The 19742-nt window shown below is 43.3% G+C and overlaps 1 protein-coding gene across 9 annotated transcripts in view; it reads right to left on the reverse strand.

The window, feature by feature from the left end:
• Positions 1 to 141: 141 nt before the first annotated feature.
• The window catches only part of LOC125748523 (lamin-A-like), a 56698-nt gene continuing 37097 nt past the window's right edge, over positions 142 to 19742 (reverse strand). For all 9 annotated transcript variants that reach the window (XM_049024776.1, XM_049024770.1, XM_049024769.1 and 6 more), the window contains 11 exons: positions 10740 to 10896; positions 8935 to 9060; positions 6581 to 6751; positions 4551 to 4676; positions 3970 to 4190; positions 2941 to 3214; positions 2220 to 2327; positions 1801 to 1920; positions 1654 to 1716; positions 1158 to 1361; positions 142 to 750 (listed from right to left, as the gene is read on the reverse strand). In XM_049024776.1, the coding sequence (XP_048880733.1) occupies positions 715 to 750; positions 1158 to 1361; positions 1654 to 1716; positions 1801 to 1920; positions 2220 to 2327; positions 2941 to 3214; positions 3970 to 4190; positions 4551 to 4676; positions 6581 to 6751; positions 8935 to 9060; positions 10740 to 10896 (1606 nt within the window). In that variant the 3' untranslated portion in view covers positions 142 to 714. The remainder of the gene's footprint in view (positions 751 to 1157; positions 1362 to 1653; positions 1717 to 1800; positions 1921 to 2219; positions 2328 to 2940; positions 3215 to 3969; positions 4191 to 4550; positions 4677 to 6580; positions 6752 to 8934; positions 9061 to 10739; positions 10897 to 19742) is intronic.

Below are 19742 nucleotides of genomic sequence, written 5' to 3' on the forward strand. Positions count from 1 at the left end.
GCTTCAAGGGGGTCTAAAGGCCAGAGATTCAACCCAAGAATGTGGAAGGCGATGGAAAAGCACATTTCACTCTGTGCAACGAGAACTTACACCTCCTGTCAGACACTGGAACAGGAACTCTCCAACTCCGAGTGCAAAGGGTGAGTAGGAGGGCATAATTCATTAATGCATAAACACTGCTGTGCATGCTACATGGTGACAGGCAACACATTCATTAGGAAAGCCAGGTATGGATCGAACTGCTGTGTGACAGCGCACTCTTATCTGCATCCTCTTGGCAGGGTGATGGGAGGGGCATGGAACCACTGGCAGGTCCCCAAACTGTACTGTCGAGGCTCCCCACTCAGCATAATCTATGGAGGGGAACCCTTCTCTCCAATCAGTAAAATCTACCATCTGTCAGAGGTTCCAGAATATCGAGCTACACTGCGGCCTCCTGGTAAAAGTTTCATTTGACAAGCAAAAATTTAACTGGGTAAAAAAAGAATATTTCTGAGATAAAATGCCACCGCTTAATATCATTCAAAAGCAAGTCTATGCTAACCATATATAAAAATACCTGCAGGTTATATATATATATATATATATATATAATAAAAAAAATAAGATCAGTTCTCCTAACACATATATAAAACAAAATAGAAAAACATCTTTCATGGATAGAAAATGGCTGTTTTTCCTCTCGTCATCAACGTGGCAGGGATGTCTTTGGTCCTACATGATAGCGCAGCTCTCAGCCCTGGGACCGACCTGTGGGCAGGCAGAATGGGAGGTGGGTAGGTCAGGGAGTAGCAATGTACAGGCATCGGTCAGCTGTCCTCACTGGTCGTCACTGGTCAGCAAACTGGAACTGTAATTCATCTATAAATCACGTATCGCAGCTAACGAGTTTGGCCGGGTTCTACAGTTCACCGGGTGGCATTTTGTGCCACTTCGTGCCAGGGTCCTGGGCACACCTGGCTGTCCTGAAAAGGCCCAGGGTGGGGCCGCTCAGCCACCCCCGAATCATCCAATCGGAGGCGTGGCCACTTTGTCTAGCTACAAATGATTGAGGTTCATCTAATTTAATCGCCTTCCGAGCTGGACGCTGTCATGCCACATGAAAGCTTCTCCTCCTTACGGAGAAGCCCACGGATCGGTGTGTCGCCTGCCCTCACCTGCCGGGGCATGTTGCTGCCCACCACGTAGGAGTGGGAGATAAAGCTCTCCGGGAGCCCCCCTCCGCTGCTGCCACTGCTTCGGAAGGAGCTGGCCGTCACGGAGCTGCCGGAAGCCTTCTCGGACGGCTGGCCGCAGGAGCCGCAGACGACGGTGCGACTGCGCAGGTTGTACTCGCCGTCGGTGCAGGTACTGTGTGCTGCCTGTAGGGGGAGACAAACAAACACTACGTGACTTGGCGGGGGTTAAATCCATAGATTGACTTGTATGGTTAAATCCATAGATTATTCTTGGCCTCATTTAGGGGAGCTTAAGCTCCCAATTTTTTTTTTGTCTCACCTCCCCTAAAAGATTATTATTCTAAACCACTTAGTGATTTTATCCCGTATCTCTTTGGTGCTGACCCCCCCCCCCCCCCCCCAGGGTCAAATCCTAGAATCACTCCCTGAGTAAATGTATATACTGCTGAAGGACATTTGCAGCTGTAAGACTGACCATATCATCATCGTCATCGACGTCGTGGAATAGTGTGCGTGTGACCTTCCTCATCGCCATCTCCTGGTGGGAGCGTGAAAAATAAGAGACTTTAACAGCCGGATACAGGAAGAAAGATGAGTTCATATTTAATCCCGCTGTACTGACCTCCCCACTGGTGCTGATCAGAGTGGTTTTAAACTGGTCTCCAGTTCCCCACGAGCTCTGGGTCTTCCACACCAGGTCAGAAGGAGGACTATGAGTGCCACCAGCACCTGAGGCCCAAATCTGGGCAAACAAAAGAAGGCAGGTCAGCAAAGAAGGAACCTTTATCTCTCCATTGACGTTTGCAAGGCTTCGTCTCATTGGTGTCACAACACTGATCTAGACCAGTTTATCCCCAGCTTGGTCCTTGGGGACCCACGGACAGTCCAGGTTTTTGCTCCCTGTCAGTCTACTTTTTTGCTCCTAAAACTCCCATAAAGCTCTAGTTTCACAAGTAAACCTGACATATGAAGAATGAATAATTTATAGTTTGAGATGTGCCCAGTGATCAGATACTATTGAGAAAACACATCAGCACATACCGTGACGGACTGGCCGGCCTTCAGGATGAATTTTGGGGGAAACTTGTACACAATGGGGGTCTGTGAGCCAACCTGCCTCTTCACCTGCCAGTGGCCCATGGGCTGGTCCTATATAAATTACAGACATTGTATTGAAATATTACGTGTAATATGGTAATAACGAGAAAAACAGTAAGCAATAGTATAATTGTATAATACCTGAACACGTTTGACTTACAGCTTAATGCTAATATTGTACAACAATAAATAATGGATAAAAAAAAAGTTTTCCGGTATTATCAGAGTAACAAAAACTTATCCATGGATGGATAAAACCGCTTATCCTACTGGGTCGCGGGGGGTCCGGAGCCTATCCCGGAAGCAATGGGCACGAGGCTGGGAACAACCCAGGATGGGGGGCCAGCCCATCGCAGGGCACACTCACACACCATTCACTCACACATGCACTCCTACGGGCAATTTAGCAACTCCAATTAGCCTCGGCATGTTTTTGGACTGTGGGGGGGAACCAGAGTACCGGAGGAAACTCCACGACGACATGAGAAGAACATGCAAACTCCACACACATGTGACACAGGCGGAGACTCAAACCCGGGTCCCAGAGGTGTGAGGCAACAGTGCTAACCACTGCACCACCATGCCACCCCCACACAAAAACTTATTTTTATATTTTAAAAGGGAATATAGCTGATTATTTGCACATTATCCTTCGTCTCCTCACCTGATCAGACTTGTTGCCGAGCCGCACAAACTTCCCATCAAGGTCAACCTCATCGACGGTCACACGGCCGCTGGCAGAGGCCTGTTGTGAGATACGGGTACGTGCCACAGCGCCCCCTACCATGCTGGAGGTCTCACTATCTGTGTCATTCATACGGCGCTTCTTTGCAGAGGAGCTCTGGCTGCTGGACTGCACAATGCGGGAGTGAGTCGCAGACCCCGAGGTGCGGGACGTGGCCGATCGAGCGGGGGGTGGGCTAGGGGACAGACGCAACCTGAGAAAGAAGTGACACAGAGGGCAAAGGGAACTTTAATTATGAGGAAGATCATCAACCTAATAAAAAAATTAAAATGTAGCCTCTCATAATGGCTGAAAAATGGCTGAAGAGGTTAATCTGCATAATTAGATGCGATGGATGTGTGATATATCATGGATAAGTACAGAAATGCCTCTATAAAAAGTTTAATGTGCTTTAAGCTAACATTTTACAAGTGTATATGAGAGGATGCTTGTACAGCACTATGCAAAAGTCTTAGGGGGTCAAAGAAAATGTTTATTTGGGCAGTAAGTGTATAAAAAAAGTAACTAAAAAAATAATAACATGCAAATGGACAGTAACACAATGAAAATGAAGAATTTCTTCTGTTCTTCACTGATATCTTCTTGGATGGCTAGATGAACACCGCTTCAGTTCCCAAACCCCTTCAGATGCATTCCATGTATTCATTACATTTCACAACTCAAGTACTTCATTAACGTAATTAGGCAAACAACTCGGTGAAGTATAGATTAGCTAAACAAGGTGGGGCAAAAAAGTGTTCAAAAAAATATGTTAGTGTACTGGATGGTTGTTGCAAACACTGGGCTGAGTTTAGGAGAGGTTAAGCCAGGCTGACACAGAAATCTATCTAAACCTACATGAAGATCATTCTCTTTGACTACCGAAGATTATAGCACAGTATAAAGATGCTCTCAGACATAATAAGCAGAAATTCCTTATCGCCATCTACCCTCTACCCATGAGCTGACCTCTCCTCCTCGCCCTCCAGCAGCTTCCTGTAGGCACAGATCTCCATGTCCAGGGCCAGCTTGATGTCCAGCAGCTCCTGGTATTCATCCAGCTGCTGCTGCATGCGCTGCCTCATCTCTGCCATCTCTCTCTCCTTGTCAGTCAGGAGGCGCCTCATGGTGTCCTTCTCCCTGGACAGGGTCTCCTCCAGCTCTCGCACCCTGGCATCCCGCGCCGCCAACTGACAATGGGAGAGGGCATCAGTTTCTCATCAGCACTCTCACTCCCTATGGGCATTGCGCTCTCCGGTGATCATGGCAGACAACTGCGCATGTCAGCTCCCTCTGAATCCCAGTGGTTCCACAGTGTGATGTAACCGATTCTCTGTCAGCATGATTGCTGGATTCATCATCGCCAGCTTTCCAGGCGATTCGCCTGACAGACTGCCAGCACACTGGAGAAGACATGCTTTCCCAGGAACAATGTCTATTTGTTTAATGATGACAGGCAATCAGCGATCAGATGATGAGAGACATCTTCTGGTAGAAAGTGTTTTTTTGCGGTGCCCACCAGCAGGGGGCGCAGTTTCCACACGGCTCACCTGCTTCTGCAGCTGACTGAGCTGGGAGGACAGGGACTCCAGGCGCACGCGAGTCTGCTGGAGCTCCTCATGCGCTGCTGCTACCAGGTGGCTGTTCCGGTCAGCCGATTGGCGGGCATTGTCCAGCTGGTGAACACATACATACACCGGCAAATCAGGAGATCCACAGGCTGGACCTTGCTTGGTAACAAACCAAACCACACTTTCATCATAGTAAAACAGAGGTGAAGCTAGAAATTTATTTTATTTATTTAATATTCTCTATACTTGATTGGGTAGCAGCTTAAAAATTATCTTCCAATAAATGAATAACAGACGAAACGAAACAAGGAAGTTTAGCTGATATTTTTTTTGATAAGTTTAGCAATATGGTATAAATAATATAATATAAAAATAATGGTAGTTAAGAAAAATCTTCCAATAAACAGATAAGAAAAAAGAAGCAAGAAAAGTTAGCTGATATATAACAAAATATAGCAACTAAATATATCTAATGTGATAAAAATATATTACAATTTAGAGAAGTACTCAAAATCATATTGGATCATGCTGCTTTACAAAGTACCAATCCTCTGTTGTCAATATTGCCAGAACTGAAGAAAGTCATTCATGCAACACCACAGAAAATACATTACACTGCTTCAGCGAATGATAAATAGTGAATTTTCTATTGCTACCACACATTACAACACAGCAGATCCTGGGTTTGCAATGATGTCACCGGGGCTGAATGACTCACATTCATATTCTGACTGACTAAGCTTTTCTTTTGCTCTGGGTTTTCCATAAAACTGACCTGCATTTTTCCAGTCACAACAAACCTGACATCAACGACACTCTTGGTAAAACATCCAAAAATGTCACAAAAAGCTGGGCGTCGACCCACAGAGCCATGCATGCAGTGGGATTCCACTATGGCGTGGCTGAAAAACATCTCTCAGTGCGCAGCTCTGCGGGTTAGGAATCTGTGCAAAGGTTGTGAGTTCAAATCCCACGGCTGGCTGAGTAACTGCATCACTATTGGGCCCCTGAGCAAGATCCTTAACCCCAATGTCTCCAGAGCTGCAGCCTGACCCTGCTCTCTGATCCGCACGTGTGCCGCTTTGTACAAAAGCGTCCGCCTGATAAACAAACATCTCATAATCACGCTGCAATTCTTGCATCTTATGTTATCAAGCATCAAACTGTGCGAGGAACATTCCTGCTTCCTAGGCCACCTTAAGGCATGCCTGCGGGGAGAGAGGGAGCAGCATGGCCTTCGATACGCGGTGGCTGTATCCGCCTATGAGGAAGCAGCCCTGGGCTTGGGCTAAATTCAACATGATCCACCTGCAAACTCATATTCTGAAATCACACAGACCAGTGCTGCTTTCTGATTTTAATAATTCAGTAATAATTGACTATGGAGGCTTGTTTAAGTAGCAACCAATTCCGCAGCTAATAATATAATAATAATAATAACTGGAAGAATGATCAAATTCTAGAGAAGATTCAAACATAGGATGGTAAATGTCAATGAAAATACTGGACAAATCACTAAACAGATTTATAGGAATTATTTTTTAGGGGGGGGGAGACAAAAAGCAGGGACACTGAAGGCTCCTAAGTGGAGCGTAGAACCGCCTGTGGTTTAAATCCGGCCGCGGAGAGTGAGGAGATCCCGGCCTGCCTCGACCTGCTCCTCCCCTGAACCCCCGACAGATATCACGCAGGAGTCCCACACCCAGCGGAATCCCCCACGAACCCCACGCAGTCTCCCGGGAAGCTGCATTCTCACTCCTCCTGCAGACTTCCTCTAATGATACAGCTTCTCATCCGACCCGCTGCCCTTATGGAGCAGCCCAGTGGCCCAGATCATCAGCGCAGCCGAATCTCTTCACACCTAATTTACGAGCACAGCTTGCCGGCCGTCTGGCATCGGCGCTTCTGAATGATGCATGACAGCTTCTCGGAGGAACAAAGACAAGACCTACCAAGACCTTCTGAAATCCGCACTTCTCGAGTGTATATTGATATTCTTTGGGTCGTACCTTGGAGCTGTAAGTCTTCTCGATCTCATCCTTGTAGAGCTTGAGCTGTGCCTCATGCTGAGCACGGAGCTCCACCAGGGCCTCCGCCAGCTTGCTCTCGAACTCCTGCTGCCGCCCCGTGTCGATCTCCACCATGCGCGACTCGTGGCGACGCTTTGACTCTCGCAGCTCCTGGAGGGGAAGCGTGCATCGGGATGAGTCCGCCACCATGAGGTCAGGCTGGATGCCTGAAGGTGACGTGTGTGCGGGTGTACACGAGTGGTCATGTTATTTAAGCAGAGCACACCTATGATCGCACAGAAATGGAACAGGGCAAAAAGATGCACAAGATTCCCTCTACTCTTGCATTACTTTTATCCCACATATTCAAAGTTTAAGGATAATGTGCTGCTAAAGGAGGCAGTAGGGCTGTAATGATACGCGTATTAGTCATGTACACTGATCATTGATACTGGCAGAACCTAAATTCACAAGCAGACGGTCAGCAGCAAACACGTTATGATAATTGTGACTGTGAGTTGGTTACAGCTAATGCTGCTTGCAGTCAGTCATAATCGGCAGTTTGGAAACATTCTCCTTTCCCAATAAATTACACCAACACCGGAAACCAAGTAGTTGGTAACAGCAGGACTGTATGCCAGCTCAGTTATACAGAACTAGGGTATGTTGCTGGGAACTCGTCCAATGTGCTAATTCATCTGAGACAACGGCATCAGAGTCTCGCTCTGGCATTTAAGGTGCTTTCGCCAGGAAATTCAGGCCGTGCTAAAAAATCATTTCGGCTGCAGAGGTGCTTAATGCTACAAATATGGGACCGTGGTACTTCTTTATGAGAGATATGTATGATGTTATAGTAATATGACAAGAAATAATAGCAATAAATAATAAATATTTTAATTTCACATAGACCTACTTATTTTTATAATGTGCAAATACCACCAGCAGTTCAGACTAGATAATCCACCTGAAGCTAAGCAGGTTTGGCAGTATTTGGATGGGAGACAAGTTGGGTTGCTGTCGGAGGAGGTGCTGGTGGGCCAAACAATCCAAATAAGTGTCTCTTAGGTTTTTGCTATTCAGACACATTGCCTTTGACTTACAACTGGCCCAGTTTTAAGAATAATTAATAAATGTTAATTCTGTTTTCCTTCTTGTATCAAAACTGTATCATATTGTAAACCCTAAACCAAGGTTTGTACCGAAACATAAAATATGTGTACCCTTACACCCCTAGGAGGTAGTGTCATTGCCTAACACTGTAATTCTTTACTTGACAGGGCACAAATAATATAGTATTATGCTGTTACTTATTTATTAATCAATCACAAAGTAAGTCTTAGTTACATACTGATCTCGTGTTACTTCATCATTAATGAATGCATGCTTTATTTCAAACACTTACTATATTTGTTACATTATCTGTTAATTCTCTAAGCCTTTGTGAACTAGTGAAGGAACTACTGAAGGAGCAAGTAATGAATAACACAAGTTAAATACTGATGTAATGTTTGACCATCGTTAATGAATCATGCTCATGACCGTTCCTGCCATCAAGGACACCAAGGTCAAGTCCTCAGTATGTTTTCTGCAACTCCAATAACCATGATTGATTATGGCGGCACACCCAGGAAAAGCACTTTTGACCTCTGAATTTTTCTTTTCTAGCTCCCATATTTAGCAACCATATTTATTCATGATTTGTACTTCAGCAGAAACTGAGTTATTACTCAGGTTTTGTACCCTGTTAAGCAAAGCGTCACCCCTAACACTTGCAGGGTTGGCGTCTCGACTTCCTTACATGCTTTTCCCTGAGCTGTGCAGTTTTCCCCCAAATACTCAGTTTTATTCTCACGATTTCTAAATTGTCGATGTGTGTCTGTGCTTCCCGGCCACCCCATCCGGGGGGCCCCCTGCCTTTTGCCCTGTGCTGCCTGGGATAGACCCCAGGGCCCCAAGTAGGGGCACACATGGTACCAATGGAGGTTGCAGGCAATAAAAGTTGTTGACCAAGGGTGTGTGTGTGTGTGGGGGGGGTACGTCCATGCATTAAAGCACCTCTAGCTCCAGGATCTAAGCGACCCTGTATTAGATAAGCTTTCAAAGATGGACACATATTCTATGTTTGATGCATTTAAATGTACATACTGTACATGTTAGGTACATTTAGGCTGCAAATGCTCTGTTACAGAAAAGTGTGAAATAATTATGTTTTATGTTCAGGATTTTAACCTTTACTCCCTGCTTGGCTGCTTGGGTTTTCTGTGGCATTATGTCTCTGCGTTTCTCATCCCCCATGTGTGCGGTCAGACAGCAGATGTCAGACAGCATCTGGCACCTGGAGCAGTTGCTCTCACCTCAGAGTAGATGTTCTTCTGGAAGTCCAGCTCCTCCTTCAGTGTTTGGATGCGGTTTTCTGCGTCCACCCTCCTCAGCATCTCCTCCTGTAGCTGCCTCTTGGCATCGTTCAGCGCCCCCTCCAGCTATCATGACATCGCAAATCGGGATATCAGGCCAGAGGGTGAAGGAATATAAGTGATTCTCCAGGTGACCACTGGGTGGGGCTATTAACCATTCTCTAACAGCAATGTGCCGTGAACCATACGCTGTATTGCAGTTATACTGCTAACCTTCCCAAGTTGAACGTTTTTCCACAAATAATCAGTTGACTAAGGGTTTTCAAAATATTTTTATAATTGACATAAATAAACTTGTGTATTTTTTATTGATGGAAGTTGGCCAAAATGGATCATTTAGATGCAGAAATTATATGGTGAATTGATATATGCCTTTTAAACTGGCAAAAAATTGCTTGTGTAACCCTAAATTTTACCATAGCAATTACTACCTGTACAGTAGATCATCACTATTGTGACATAATAGGGGTGTAAAATACAAAGCAGTATAGTTTGCATAGGTTTTGACTGAATGGCTGTTCATCACCTTCAGCTTTGTAGGTTTGATTCCATCCCCACCTTAGTAGGTGTGACACCTTCATGGATTCTGGATTCCTATCCTGTTCTAAAAGTTATGCTACACTGGAGGACTCTCAATTTTCTTTAAAGGGACAGTTCACCCCAAAACTGAAAAAGATGTGTTTTAGAGGGGCTTGAGTGCTATCTGTCCATCTAGATAGTTCGGCTGGGAGTTGCCTAGTTTTGATGACATCAGCCATAGAAATGTCGGGCTTCTCTCGAATATAATGGGAGCGAATGACATTCTTTCTGTGCTGATCAAAGTGGCAGAAAAATACAGCTAAAAAGATTCAATAGCAATGTATCTTACCAGGAATCATGACTTGGTTATTGAAGGTAATTCACAGGCTTCATAGTAAGCAGTTTAACCTAGGAACTATTTTCTTCTACCGAACTTCACACACCAGTCGTATCACTGCGCAGAAGATCCACGCACGAGTAGCCCGGTGTTATCTCCTGCGCAGTGATATTGGGGTGAACGGCCCCTTTAAAGCTTAGGGATGTATTGGTGTGAATTTGTTTCGATATTATTCCTTCTAATTGTACGTTACCCCATGATTTCAGGAATAGACTATCTGCATAAAGCAATTATTAAAAGAACTATGTAGGCATAACTATGTAGATGCAGTGCATAATCAGTAACATTTTATATTGACTGCACCTTCATAATGCATTCATTATGCATTCATAGAACATTCAGTGCACCTTCATAATGCATTCATAGAACGTTCAGTCCACCTTCATAATACTTTCATAGTACATCCAAAAGCAACATGTAAGTACACCTAAACATCCTAACATGCCTTAAGAGCTTTAAAATACATTAATAACAAACATTACACGATTGTGCGATTATAATGTTTGTTAATGTATACTATAGCTGTTAAAGTATGTTAGGATGTTAAGATGTACTTACATGCTGCTTATAAATACTTTATGCATTCTGAAGGTGCACTGAATGTTCTACAAATGCACTACAAAAGCATTATGAAGGTAGATTTAATGTAAAGCGTTATCATATAATCTTTTCAGGATAACAGAAGCCCAGATATTATTTTAAAAATGCCAGTTAAAAACAGTACATCAGTTACTTATAAGCAATTTATGAACAAACCATCAAACAATATGAAAATATATGCCAACTGGCCACATTTTCAATGTCATATGCTTGACATGCAGGGTCTCACCTTGGCCAGCTGGGCCTTTAAGTCCCTCACTTCCACCTCCAAGGTGCGCTTCTCTCCCAGGGCTGTGGTCAAAGAAGCATCCTTAGAGTTAAGAAGGGCTTCCAGATCCTTCAGGCGGGACAGGGCAGCCTCCAGGTCCGATTCCTTTTTAGTGTTTCTGTGACGTACAAGAAAGCAAACATGAAGATTCATTAAAATGTAACTTCTCTCACTCAAAGCCCACGGGAGTCAGCAGAGAATGTGTCTGTTAACAAAGGGACCTTCATTTACATTCACTGAGACACTCAACCTCTAGAAATTACTGTAGGAAGCTTGGGGAAAAGTCAGAAAATTCACAAAAACTGCACTAGGATCCAATATCCTTGTACTGCAATTTTATTGTCAATGTCAGTAAAATTTATAATCTTCTGGGATAGTTTGGGACTTACTTTTCTCTTTTCACTGCATGTTGACTTCTCTGTAAATATGTGACCATGGATTTGATTAAACCTACTGTCTAATCTCAAAGTATCTTCCCACAGTATGATCGGAGTCCAAAAATACTTATGCTTTTGGCTAAATCAATGTTTAAGTGTTCAGAGAACACCATCGGCGGTCAATGCAGTCTACCGTGTCATTTGCAGAACTATTTTTAAAGGTGAATACCTTCATCTTAATGTTTAAAAGATAAAACAAATGAAAATTTACAGGTTTTCATTAAAGCTTAATTTGCTATGTGGTAAAGTCAATTAAAATACAAATTGGAATCAAATTTGTTGTTGCCACGAGTTTTTGGGTATTTATACCAAATACTACAAATGCATTTCAAATTATATCACTGAATCTGAATTTGTATTATTTTTCATACACATTTCCAAATCGATGTCACTGTTTAACCCAAATGATTTAATGTCTCTAGACCAGTATATTATAAATGTCATCTCAGATATAAGTACACATAATGGTACTTAATAACTTAAGAATAGATGGAAAGATGAAATCTGAAGAGCCTTTTGTATCCCACTTATAAACGATAGACAAAAGGAGTAGCTGAAATAAGGAAAGGGTGGGGCAGCATGGACAGCATGGAAACCTTTACGGGAGAGTCAGGCGGTGACTCACAGTCATCTCCGCCCAAGCGGCTTCTGCTGGATGTTTTGTCCAGCACGTTGCTATGGCAACGTTCCTGCGTCTTTGAATTGTGTACAGAAATGGCATTCCCTTTGCCTTCTGGGCCGAAAATGGGCCTCCCGACTCTCATTGTAAATATTTTTAAATTTGCCACTCTGTACAGAGAGAGATTGTCTCCGCCACCGATCATGTAATGATACATGAATTTACATTAGTTGGAAACTGGAACTGTAAGATCTGTATATCATGTTGATATTTGTTTAAGGTCCCAAATCAACACAAATAATATACGCAACACAATAATCATGTTACATGCATACAATACAAATATCCCTGTAGAAATCCGTAATAAATAATGACTGCATCATAATTGTTTAACTATGTTTTACAAAAATTACTGAAAGATCACTGGCCTATCAGTTATGGCAGGTTGCATCATATATAACCAGTAGACCTGTAATTGAGGATTACTAATAGCGAATTACTGCAATCTTCTTATTTTTCTTTCTCTCCTCCACATACAGATTGGTGCAGGGAAAAGATTTGCTTCTCATAAAAAGAGAATTAGCAACCGTTACGGCGCTTCGAGCAAGTGCCTAGAGCTAAAATCCATGAATCAGAAATTCCTGCGTCTGCTAATCCAATGACCATCAACATCCCTTATTTATATGTTGATTTTGTCCTTCCGGTTCCCATCATTACTTTTAAGAAGAGTTTCCCTTTGGGAAAAGGGAAGACTTAAAAGCCTTTCATAGGGGAAAAAGCCGTGTAGCTGAATGGACGACGATCCGTGGAAAAAGAAGCCAAAAATAGCACCAGGAGCGTTGAATGCCAAGGTGACTGAGTAATGCCTTTTGTAGTGTGACTTTCATATCCTCTGCTCAGATACAATTACATACAGACATTCTCCCATAATTGACGTGGCCGTCCACTCTTTCATTAGCCATCACTGGTTATCCACTTAAGGATAGTGATCTACAGCCGAACCAATAGAAGCAATAGTAATGGCGGACAAGACAGGTCAGTCCATTACAAGATAACTGGTCAGGTACATCAAATGGCTGTCAGAACCTAGTTGACGCAACTAACCTGACCTCCATGCGTTTTCTTAACAAACCAAGGATTGTCGGCACATGTGTGACTCATTCTGAAATGGAACCATTCTGAAATGTTTTTTTTTTCTGAATGTTTCCAGTTCTGCTCCTAAGTTCTGTTTTTCTCTGTGAGCTGGTCTCGCTACTCCGCTAGAGTCAGCCGCCTTTAGCACATGAATATAAAGGTTTAATACTCAAAAGGGCTTTAAAATGATTACAAGTATAAACTGTTCTTTAAATAAGTCATGCAGTTCTCTTTTTAAATATAAAACAACAGCAGACTTGGAATAGCATTCACACAAACATTTTTCATTTATCTTCTCGGGATTCACACAGTACAGGGTATTGTCCTACTGTCAGCTTGGTAATTGCTAACACCCAGTAACTTATCCAGTCAGAGTGCTGCTATAGGAAACACTTTTTTGCTGAACGGAAATATAATGATGCGTCCATAAGATACTATCAATGTGTTTTGATATAACCCACTACTGGTCCTGGTATAGCTAAGTGACATTACTTAGGGCTTTTAGCTAAAGCAATACGCATTTAAGTGCCCATCTATACAAAAGTCTTTTCATAACAAATGTTTACTTATGAATGCTTCACATAACAACTAAGTAAGGAACAGATCCACCCCCAAGGACAATCTATGTTGGTGCATCTACTCTTGCTGGTACGATTTTTCAAAAGTATTTCAAGTTTGGTATCAGTGACACTGACAACTGCAGGGAGTCTAATGTTTACATTCACGACGTGATTCTTCCATGTGTGACACGACAGCATGCTTTCACTTAGGCTCCAATGGGAACAGTCTTGTACATTAGGGGCATTTAAAACTGACCTAAATAGTGATTACTATGCCCAAGAGGTGCTAAGAATATGTTGCGGGACATCGCTAAATGAATTTGCAAAGCATGAGAAGTTAACTTTCAGAATTGCAACTGTTTATGCACAACTATGCATTCAAAGCTCTCGATGCTGAATACGGTATTTACAACGTGCCATTTTTGCTTACATTACTGCACATAAAAATCTCCGCAGGTTCTAGATTTGTTTACTCAATACCAGACCTAATTAGTTACATCTGCGGCAAAGTCTTAGAAATGGTTCCTTGTGTTTGGTGTCTTTCCAGCTGCCTCCTGTTATATGCAGGCAGGGTAGAGCTATGTTTACGGGCAGCGCTGCATTAGCGCTCTGGACGAGCACCAAACCCTGTGGTTGCAACCGGGGACATACTCAGAGAATCGACTTCTCACGGCCGGCTCTGCCACATGGCGTTGCCATGTGAGTCTGAATTCTTCATTGGAAACCTCAGGCACATTGGTGTATATACACTGTATGGTTGAGTTAGGTTTACAGGCTTGCTTGTCCACCTTAGAACTTGCAGGATTAGAGGGACGCTATCAAAAGATACGATCCCAACAGCTTCTCGATCAAACCAACCAAAGAGGGACTTTATGCTGTCCACTAAGACAGGAAATCCATCCTTGCTTTAATATAATTGTAAATCAGATGTATATCTGAGCTGCTTTTTTCATAAGTGGGCAGCAAATTCAAATTAAATTCAAGACTCCTCCCATGGTCAAACTCCTCCACCACCCACCTCAAAAGGAGCCTCGCTTAGACGAGAACACCCACATCTTAAAGCAATTAGCCTGGTGAGCAAGTCTATGAGTCATGGACCTTGGGCTGTTCCTGGAAGGAATCAAACACCATGGAAACTCTGATCCCAGCCTATTTCTCCACACAGACTCCTCCTCTGCCTGCCTATCCAACAGCCATGCTAGTTCAGCTACGGCCCGAAACCATTTCTCCCTCATACGAAACAATCACAGCACCATAATCAACAAAGAGGTTTATGTCGGCCGGATTTGGGACAGATTTACAGCCTCTGCTTCTCATTCCATCTTCCCTGCAGGGTTTAGTGTAACAAGCAGCCCTGGTGAAGAGAGCAAAGTAATACGATACCAAGCAGGACACAGGGCTCCACTGGTCACACTGTAGGGAAGGTGGAACAGGGCGAGGCCTGCAGAAGCAACAGATTTACAACCGCATCTAAAGCGTCTCATTTTTCAGAGGCCGTCATTTTTAAAAAGACAAATGAAATGGAATTTGGCTTCGGCACGGGAGCTTCCATGGATGGTTACACCAAAAAAACCATTCCATTAAAACAAGGAAATGGCTATAACCCCGGAATCCTAACTATGTTCCCTTTGTCGTTAGACTTTCATTCCCAATTCATGGCTCACTAACCAGAAGTCATTTTGCTGTAATGGTACTGTGATGCTGTAAGGTTGCCGTTATTCAGCGCAGCAAGATCAAAGTAGGTTGTCTGATTAATGAAAGTGAATGAATCACTGTATTCAAAAACCACGATAACTTCATCCTGTGATGGCTGTATGTGATCCCTCTAGACTTGTGATGCTGGGCTCCTCCACGGTGGTGGAGCACAATGCAAGGCTTGTTGCGTACGCGCACTTCATTGCCGGAACAAAGCACAAGGCTTGCACAAGGTCATAAACATAAAAAAAAATAAAATAAAGCAAAAACAAAGCTCTCCTAAGAAGAATGAACTGCAAAAAAAATGTTGCAAAGCCGGCAAGGTTATTATTGATACAGCAATTATGTATTAATGTCTTTACGCAAGATAGATATTCAGTCTGACATACTTAACATTCTAAAACTAAATGCATGTTACATCAAATCAGTTTTCTGTGAAACGCGCCAAAATAATGAATTACATCAAGGAAAGCAATTTACTGCCTATTTTTGATACAACATTTTACTGCAGTCCTGTAAAATCTATAATTGCGTTTAGTAATTCAGAGCATCTGCTTCTTTTTGTCAGTCAGTATGAAAACAGACCATGCAATGTCCTTCGGTTCACATACTATGAATAATAGATTGCATAAACGAATAATTTAAATATGGTGAGATGTGAGCAAACGTGAAGGTGTTAAATTATCTATGCGATTTAAAACTTTTACCGTTTGAGGATTTAAAAAAAATCAAAAAGATGAATTAACTAGCTCAAATGAATCGTTTATATACCACATTGCTGTCTGAATCAGAATGCCTTCTCTACTTAATTATTTCAATTTATGTTGCTGCTGCAAAGCAAACCCAGACTGATATCACTGCGGCCTGATGCCTGTCGCTGGTGTCATATTACAGGCAGGACAGCGTCTGACCCAGGAAAATCCTGGCAGACGCCTGGAAACAGAGGTCCTTCCACCGTCGTGCAAGACGTCCGTGCCGACTGGCAAGTGTCATGAAAAGTGGTCGTGTCGGGACACGTGGGGTCAATACCCGAGGGGGGGTACATTTGCGCACAGCAGTCTGCAGCACACAAAGCCTGCATTTTGGGCCCACGGTGCCATTTGGTCGGCGCAGCTGCCGCAGACACACCCACTAATCAGAAATCTGTGCCACAAACAGGTTTGTTGCAGTCAGGGTCTGCGCTGAATCTCTGCTTTGCCTCATTTGCCTTGGAGGGAAACTGACTATTATTCATTTGATAGCGAAATCCGAAGTCGGGGCAGACAAAGCTAGGCGGCCTTCTGGAATGCTTTTCATTCAAATGGTCTATTTTATCTACTGTCCTGAAGAAAATGCGTTGAAAGAATTAGAACATGCAACCCTAGCCCTATTGACTGACTAAAGTAAATAGTTCAAATGTGAGATGAACAATTAAAGAATGATTTTTAAATTATACGGATATCCTTTGCCCCAGCAGCAAAGACAAGTAACCCTTTTGGATCGTTTGAAAAGTTGAAATATCATTAACTCGACTTCTTGAAGCAGAGTGACGCGGTACCAGTTATTTAATTGGAAGGTTGATAGTTCAAATGTGTCAAGAGCGTCTTTATTTGGGGACGGTGTGGTCGTGGTCGGGGTCAGCAAGGATAATCTCACCGCTAGGCCCTTGAGCAAGGCGCTCAACTCCAAGTACTCCAAGCATTGGCTAACCTTGCTTTCTCAATTCTGTGTCACTTTGGATAAATATATCCAATAAATAAAGAAATGTAAATGACCAGATAGTAAACAGTACTTCCGGACACTGCATACAGTTTGGTGTCTGTAATAACGTTTTCATCTAAACGTTTAAACGTTAAAAAGTAAATAGCTTCCTGGTATTGTCATTGGTATTTGGGTTCTGATTAAAAATAACCAGATTCATAGTCTGCTTAAGAAATGTTTGACTTTTCCTATGAGTAATACAATAAGAGGATGACAACAAATAACATGGTAGATAGGAGGCATACCGGGAATTTTTGGGGTTTCGTGCAAAAACTTATCAGCGCATATCTGTGTGCAGAGCCTGTCTGGGCTAAAGTGCAGGGCTGATCGAACAGACCGATCCGCCACTCCGGATCATTTCCTCAGAAGGAAATGTGACTCAGACTGTATACGCTGCAGCCACCGGCCAGTCTAACACCCACGAAGTGCGGCATCAACAAAAGCCGGCGAAAAAACTAAACTCCAAACGCAAAACAATGACATGATGACCAGCCGCAATTAAGCAGCGCTGCATGCCAGCCGGGTTCCGTCTGAGTCAGAGCTGAGCTAGGCCTCTTCGCACAGTCCTGCCAGAACTGCGAAAACCCCCATAGCAACCAAACACTGAGGAACACAAAGCAGGCAGCGTGGGAGACGAGGGACGCAGCGAAGGATTTCTGCATGTCTGTGGTGGCAGACTGGGCGTGGCTCCGCTCCACATTCCCCACTGCGGACCAAGGCATCCAAAATAGATAGCAGAAGGCATTTATGCTTCCGCAATACAAAATGCATCTCCCAGTTTATGCAAAATTTGCACACAGACAAGGTGCTAATCGCATTGCCACCACGTAATCAATGCCTGCAGTTGCATTATTTCCCGCAGCAGGCCACAAACATTTGAGCAGACGCTGCGGGCCTGCGCAGCACTCTGTCAGCCTGACTAACGCATGCACTGCCCACACCCTGCAGGTCCTCGCTCTGGTGCTCTATGTGCCCAGCTGGCATGCAGAGGTTCCAGTCGCATGATGAGCATTTCACTGCGAATCACTATTCAGTCCCGTCAATCGCTCTCGGTTTTAGTCCAACATTTTCAACATTTTTGTTAAAGGTCATGTGGTAAGTAGTTTACTACACTATGGAAGTTAACTACTAACCAAACCAGGAAAAAAATCAGGGTTTTTAAAAACACCAATAGACTGTCATCTATTGCAAATAGTAATATTTTGTGCACGCATGCCCTTTGCACGCGACACTCATACCGTGTCTGTTAAACAGATGACAATAGAGCTAGATAGTGAATAGCCAAGTTCTAGTCAACAGAATGTCCAAATAGCTTATGCAATTGTACAAAATAGAGTGTTTTGATTAGTACTTTATTAAATGATATACATTTGTCTATCCATCTATACGTCCATCCATTAATCCTCCAGCCACTTCTCCCGGTTCCGGTCATGTGGTGATATACATTTATAAATCATGCAAACTATATACATTTGATAGTTATGATATTCAATTATTTTATTTATAGCGTAGCTCGAGTTATTAGACAGCAGCATGTGACTGCGAAAACATGTCCGTCTGTTTGTTCAAACGTGTCATTTCCTGTGATTGTTACCATAACACTCTAGCTGTTTAATGCGTCTCACTCTGAAACAGCAATAACTCCCTTCGGTCCTTCATTCAGCATGGGCAGCGCATGCAGCCATGCCTGCAGTTTACCGAGTTCTCCGGGTCAGCTGCCGTTCAAAGCAGAACGAAGACTAAAAACCAATCTTAAGCCCTTTTAAGGTTTTAGAGGGGGGGAGGCTCTCCTTCAACACATCTCTGTGAGATGACGTTCCACCGGCGATTTCATGATACACAAAGCAGCAGAGCCTCTCCAAAAGGACGAGGAAACATCCATGGCGACAAACTCGCAGCTTAACGCAAACTACAATCATACTGATTAGGTTTTTGTTTTTCCGATTGTGTTAAATGCCATCTGATAAGACAGTAAAACACACAGGCCTCGGAATACATTCGTCACTGCTCAGTCCAAGAAATCTGGCCTGGGTTCCCTGAGTCACAATCATCATGATGCTTAAACTTCATCAACAGAGAGAAGGATACAGTAAGCCAGTGCAGATGGACCCTTGGTGGTACACTGCATTTTTAAAAACAATTACCACGGAAAGCCATTGTGTAAAAAAATCACTGCACTCTGCAATAAAGAGTCAATGAAATGTTTTTGAGCAACCAAGCGAAACAATTAGGTAGATGTGTAAGATGCATACAGTGAAACATCTGGCTAGAGCTCACACTGGAGGCTTTTAGTATGTATATACATCTCTCATAACTGAGAGACAGGAAAGATGTGTAAATATTATTGTAGGCATTTGGGCTGAGGTGTTTAGGCTACATGGAACAGTTGAGACACCTCCATTAGGTTCGGGAGAATAGAGACCGATAGAAACATCCAAAGAAAAGATGCCTAAAGGAGCTGCGTTTCCCAATCCAGTCCTTGGAGACCTCTGCCAGGCCATATTTTTGCTCTCTCTCAGCTCCCAACACACCTGTACTAGGTATTCTGTGTTCTTGATTGGCTGGGAGCTGGAAGGGAGCAAAAATGTGGGGTTTCCTGGAGATCACTGAGGACTGGGCTGAGAAGCATTGTTCTATAGGGAACGATGGCTTTATAAAGACGAATGAATAAGAAATGCCAGGGATGACAATGAATGGGGTGCAGAACGGAGGCCTCTTTGAAAACATGCCAGCATGGAAGGAACAAAAGAATGAATGAAAGAAGGTGGATGAAAACATC

This window comes from Brienomyrus brachyistius, chromosome 9 (assembly GCF_023856365.1).
Source record: "Brienomyrus brachyistius isolate T26 chromosome 9, BBRACH_0.4, whole genome shotgun sequence".
Lineage (NCBI taxonomy): Eukaryota > Metazoa > Chordata > Actinopteri > Osteoglossiformes > Mormyridae > Brienomyrus > Brienomyrus brachyistius.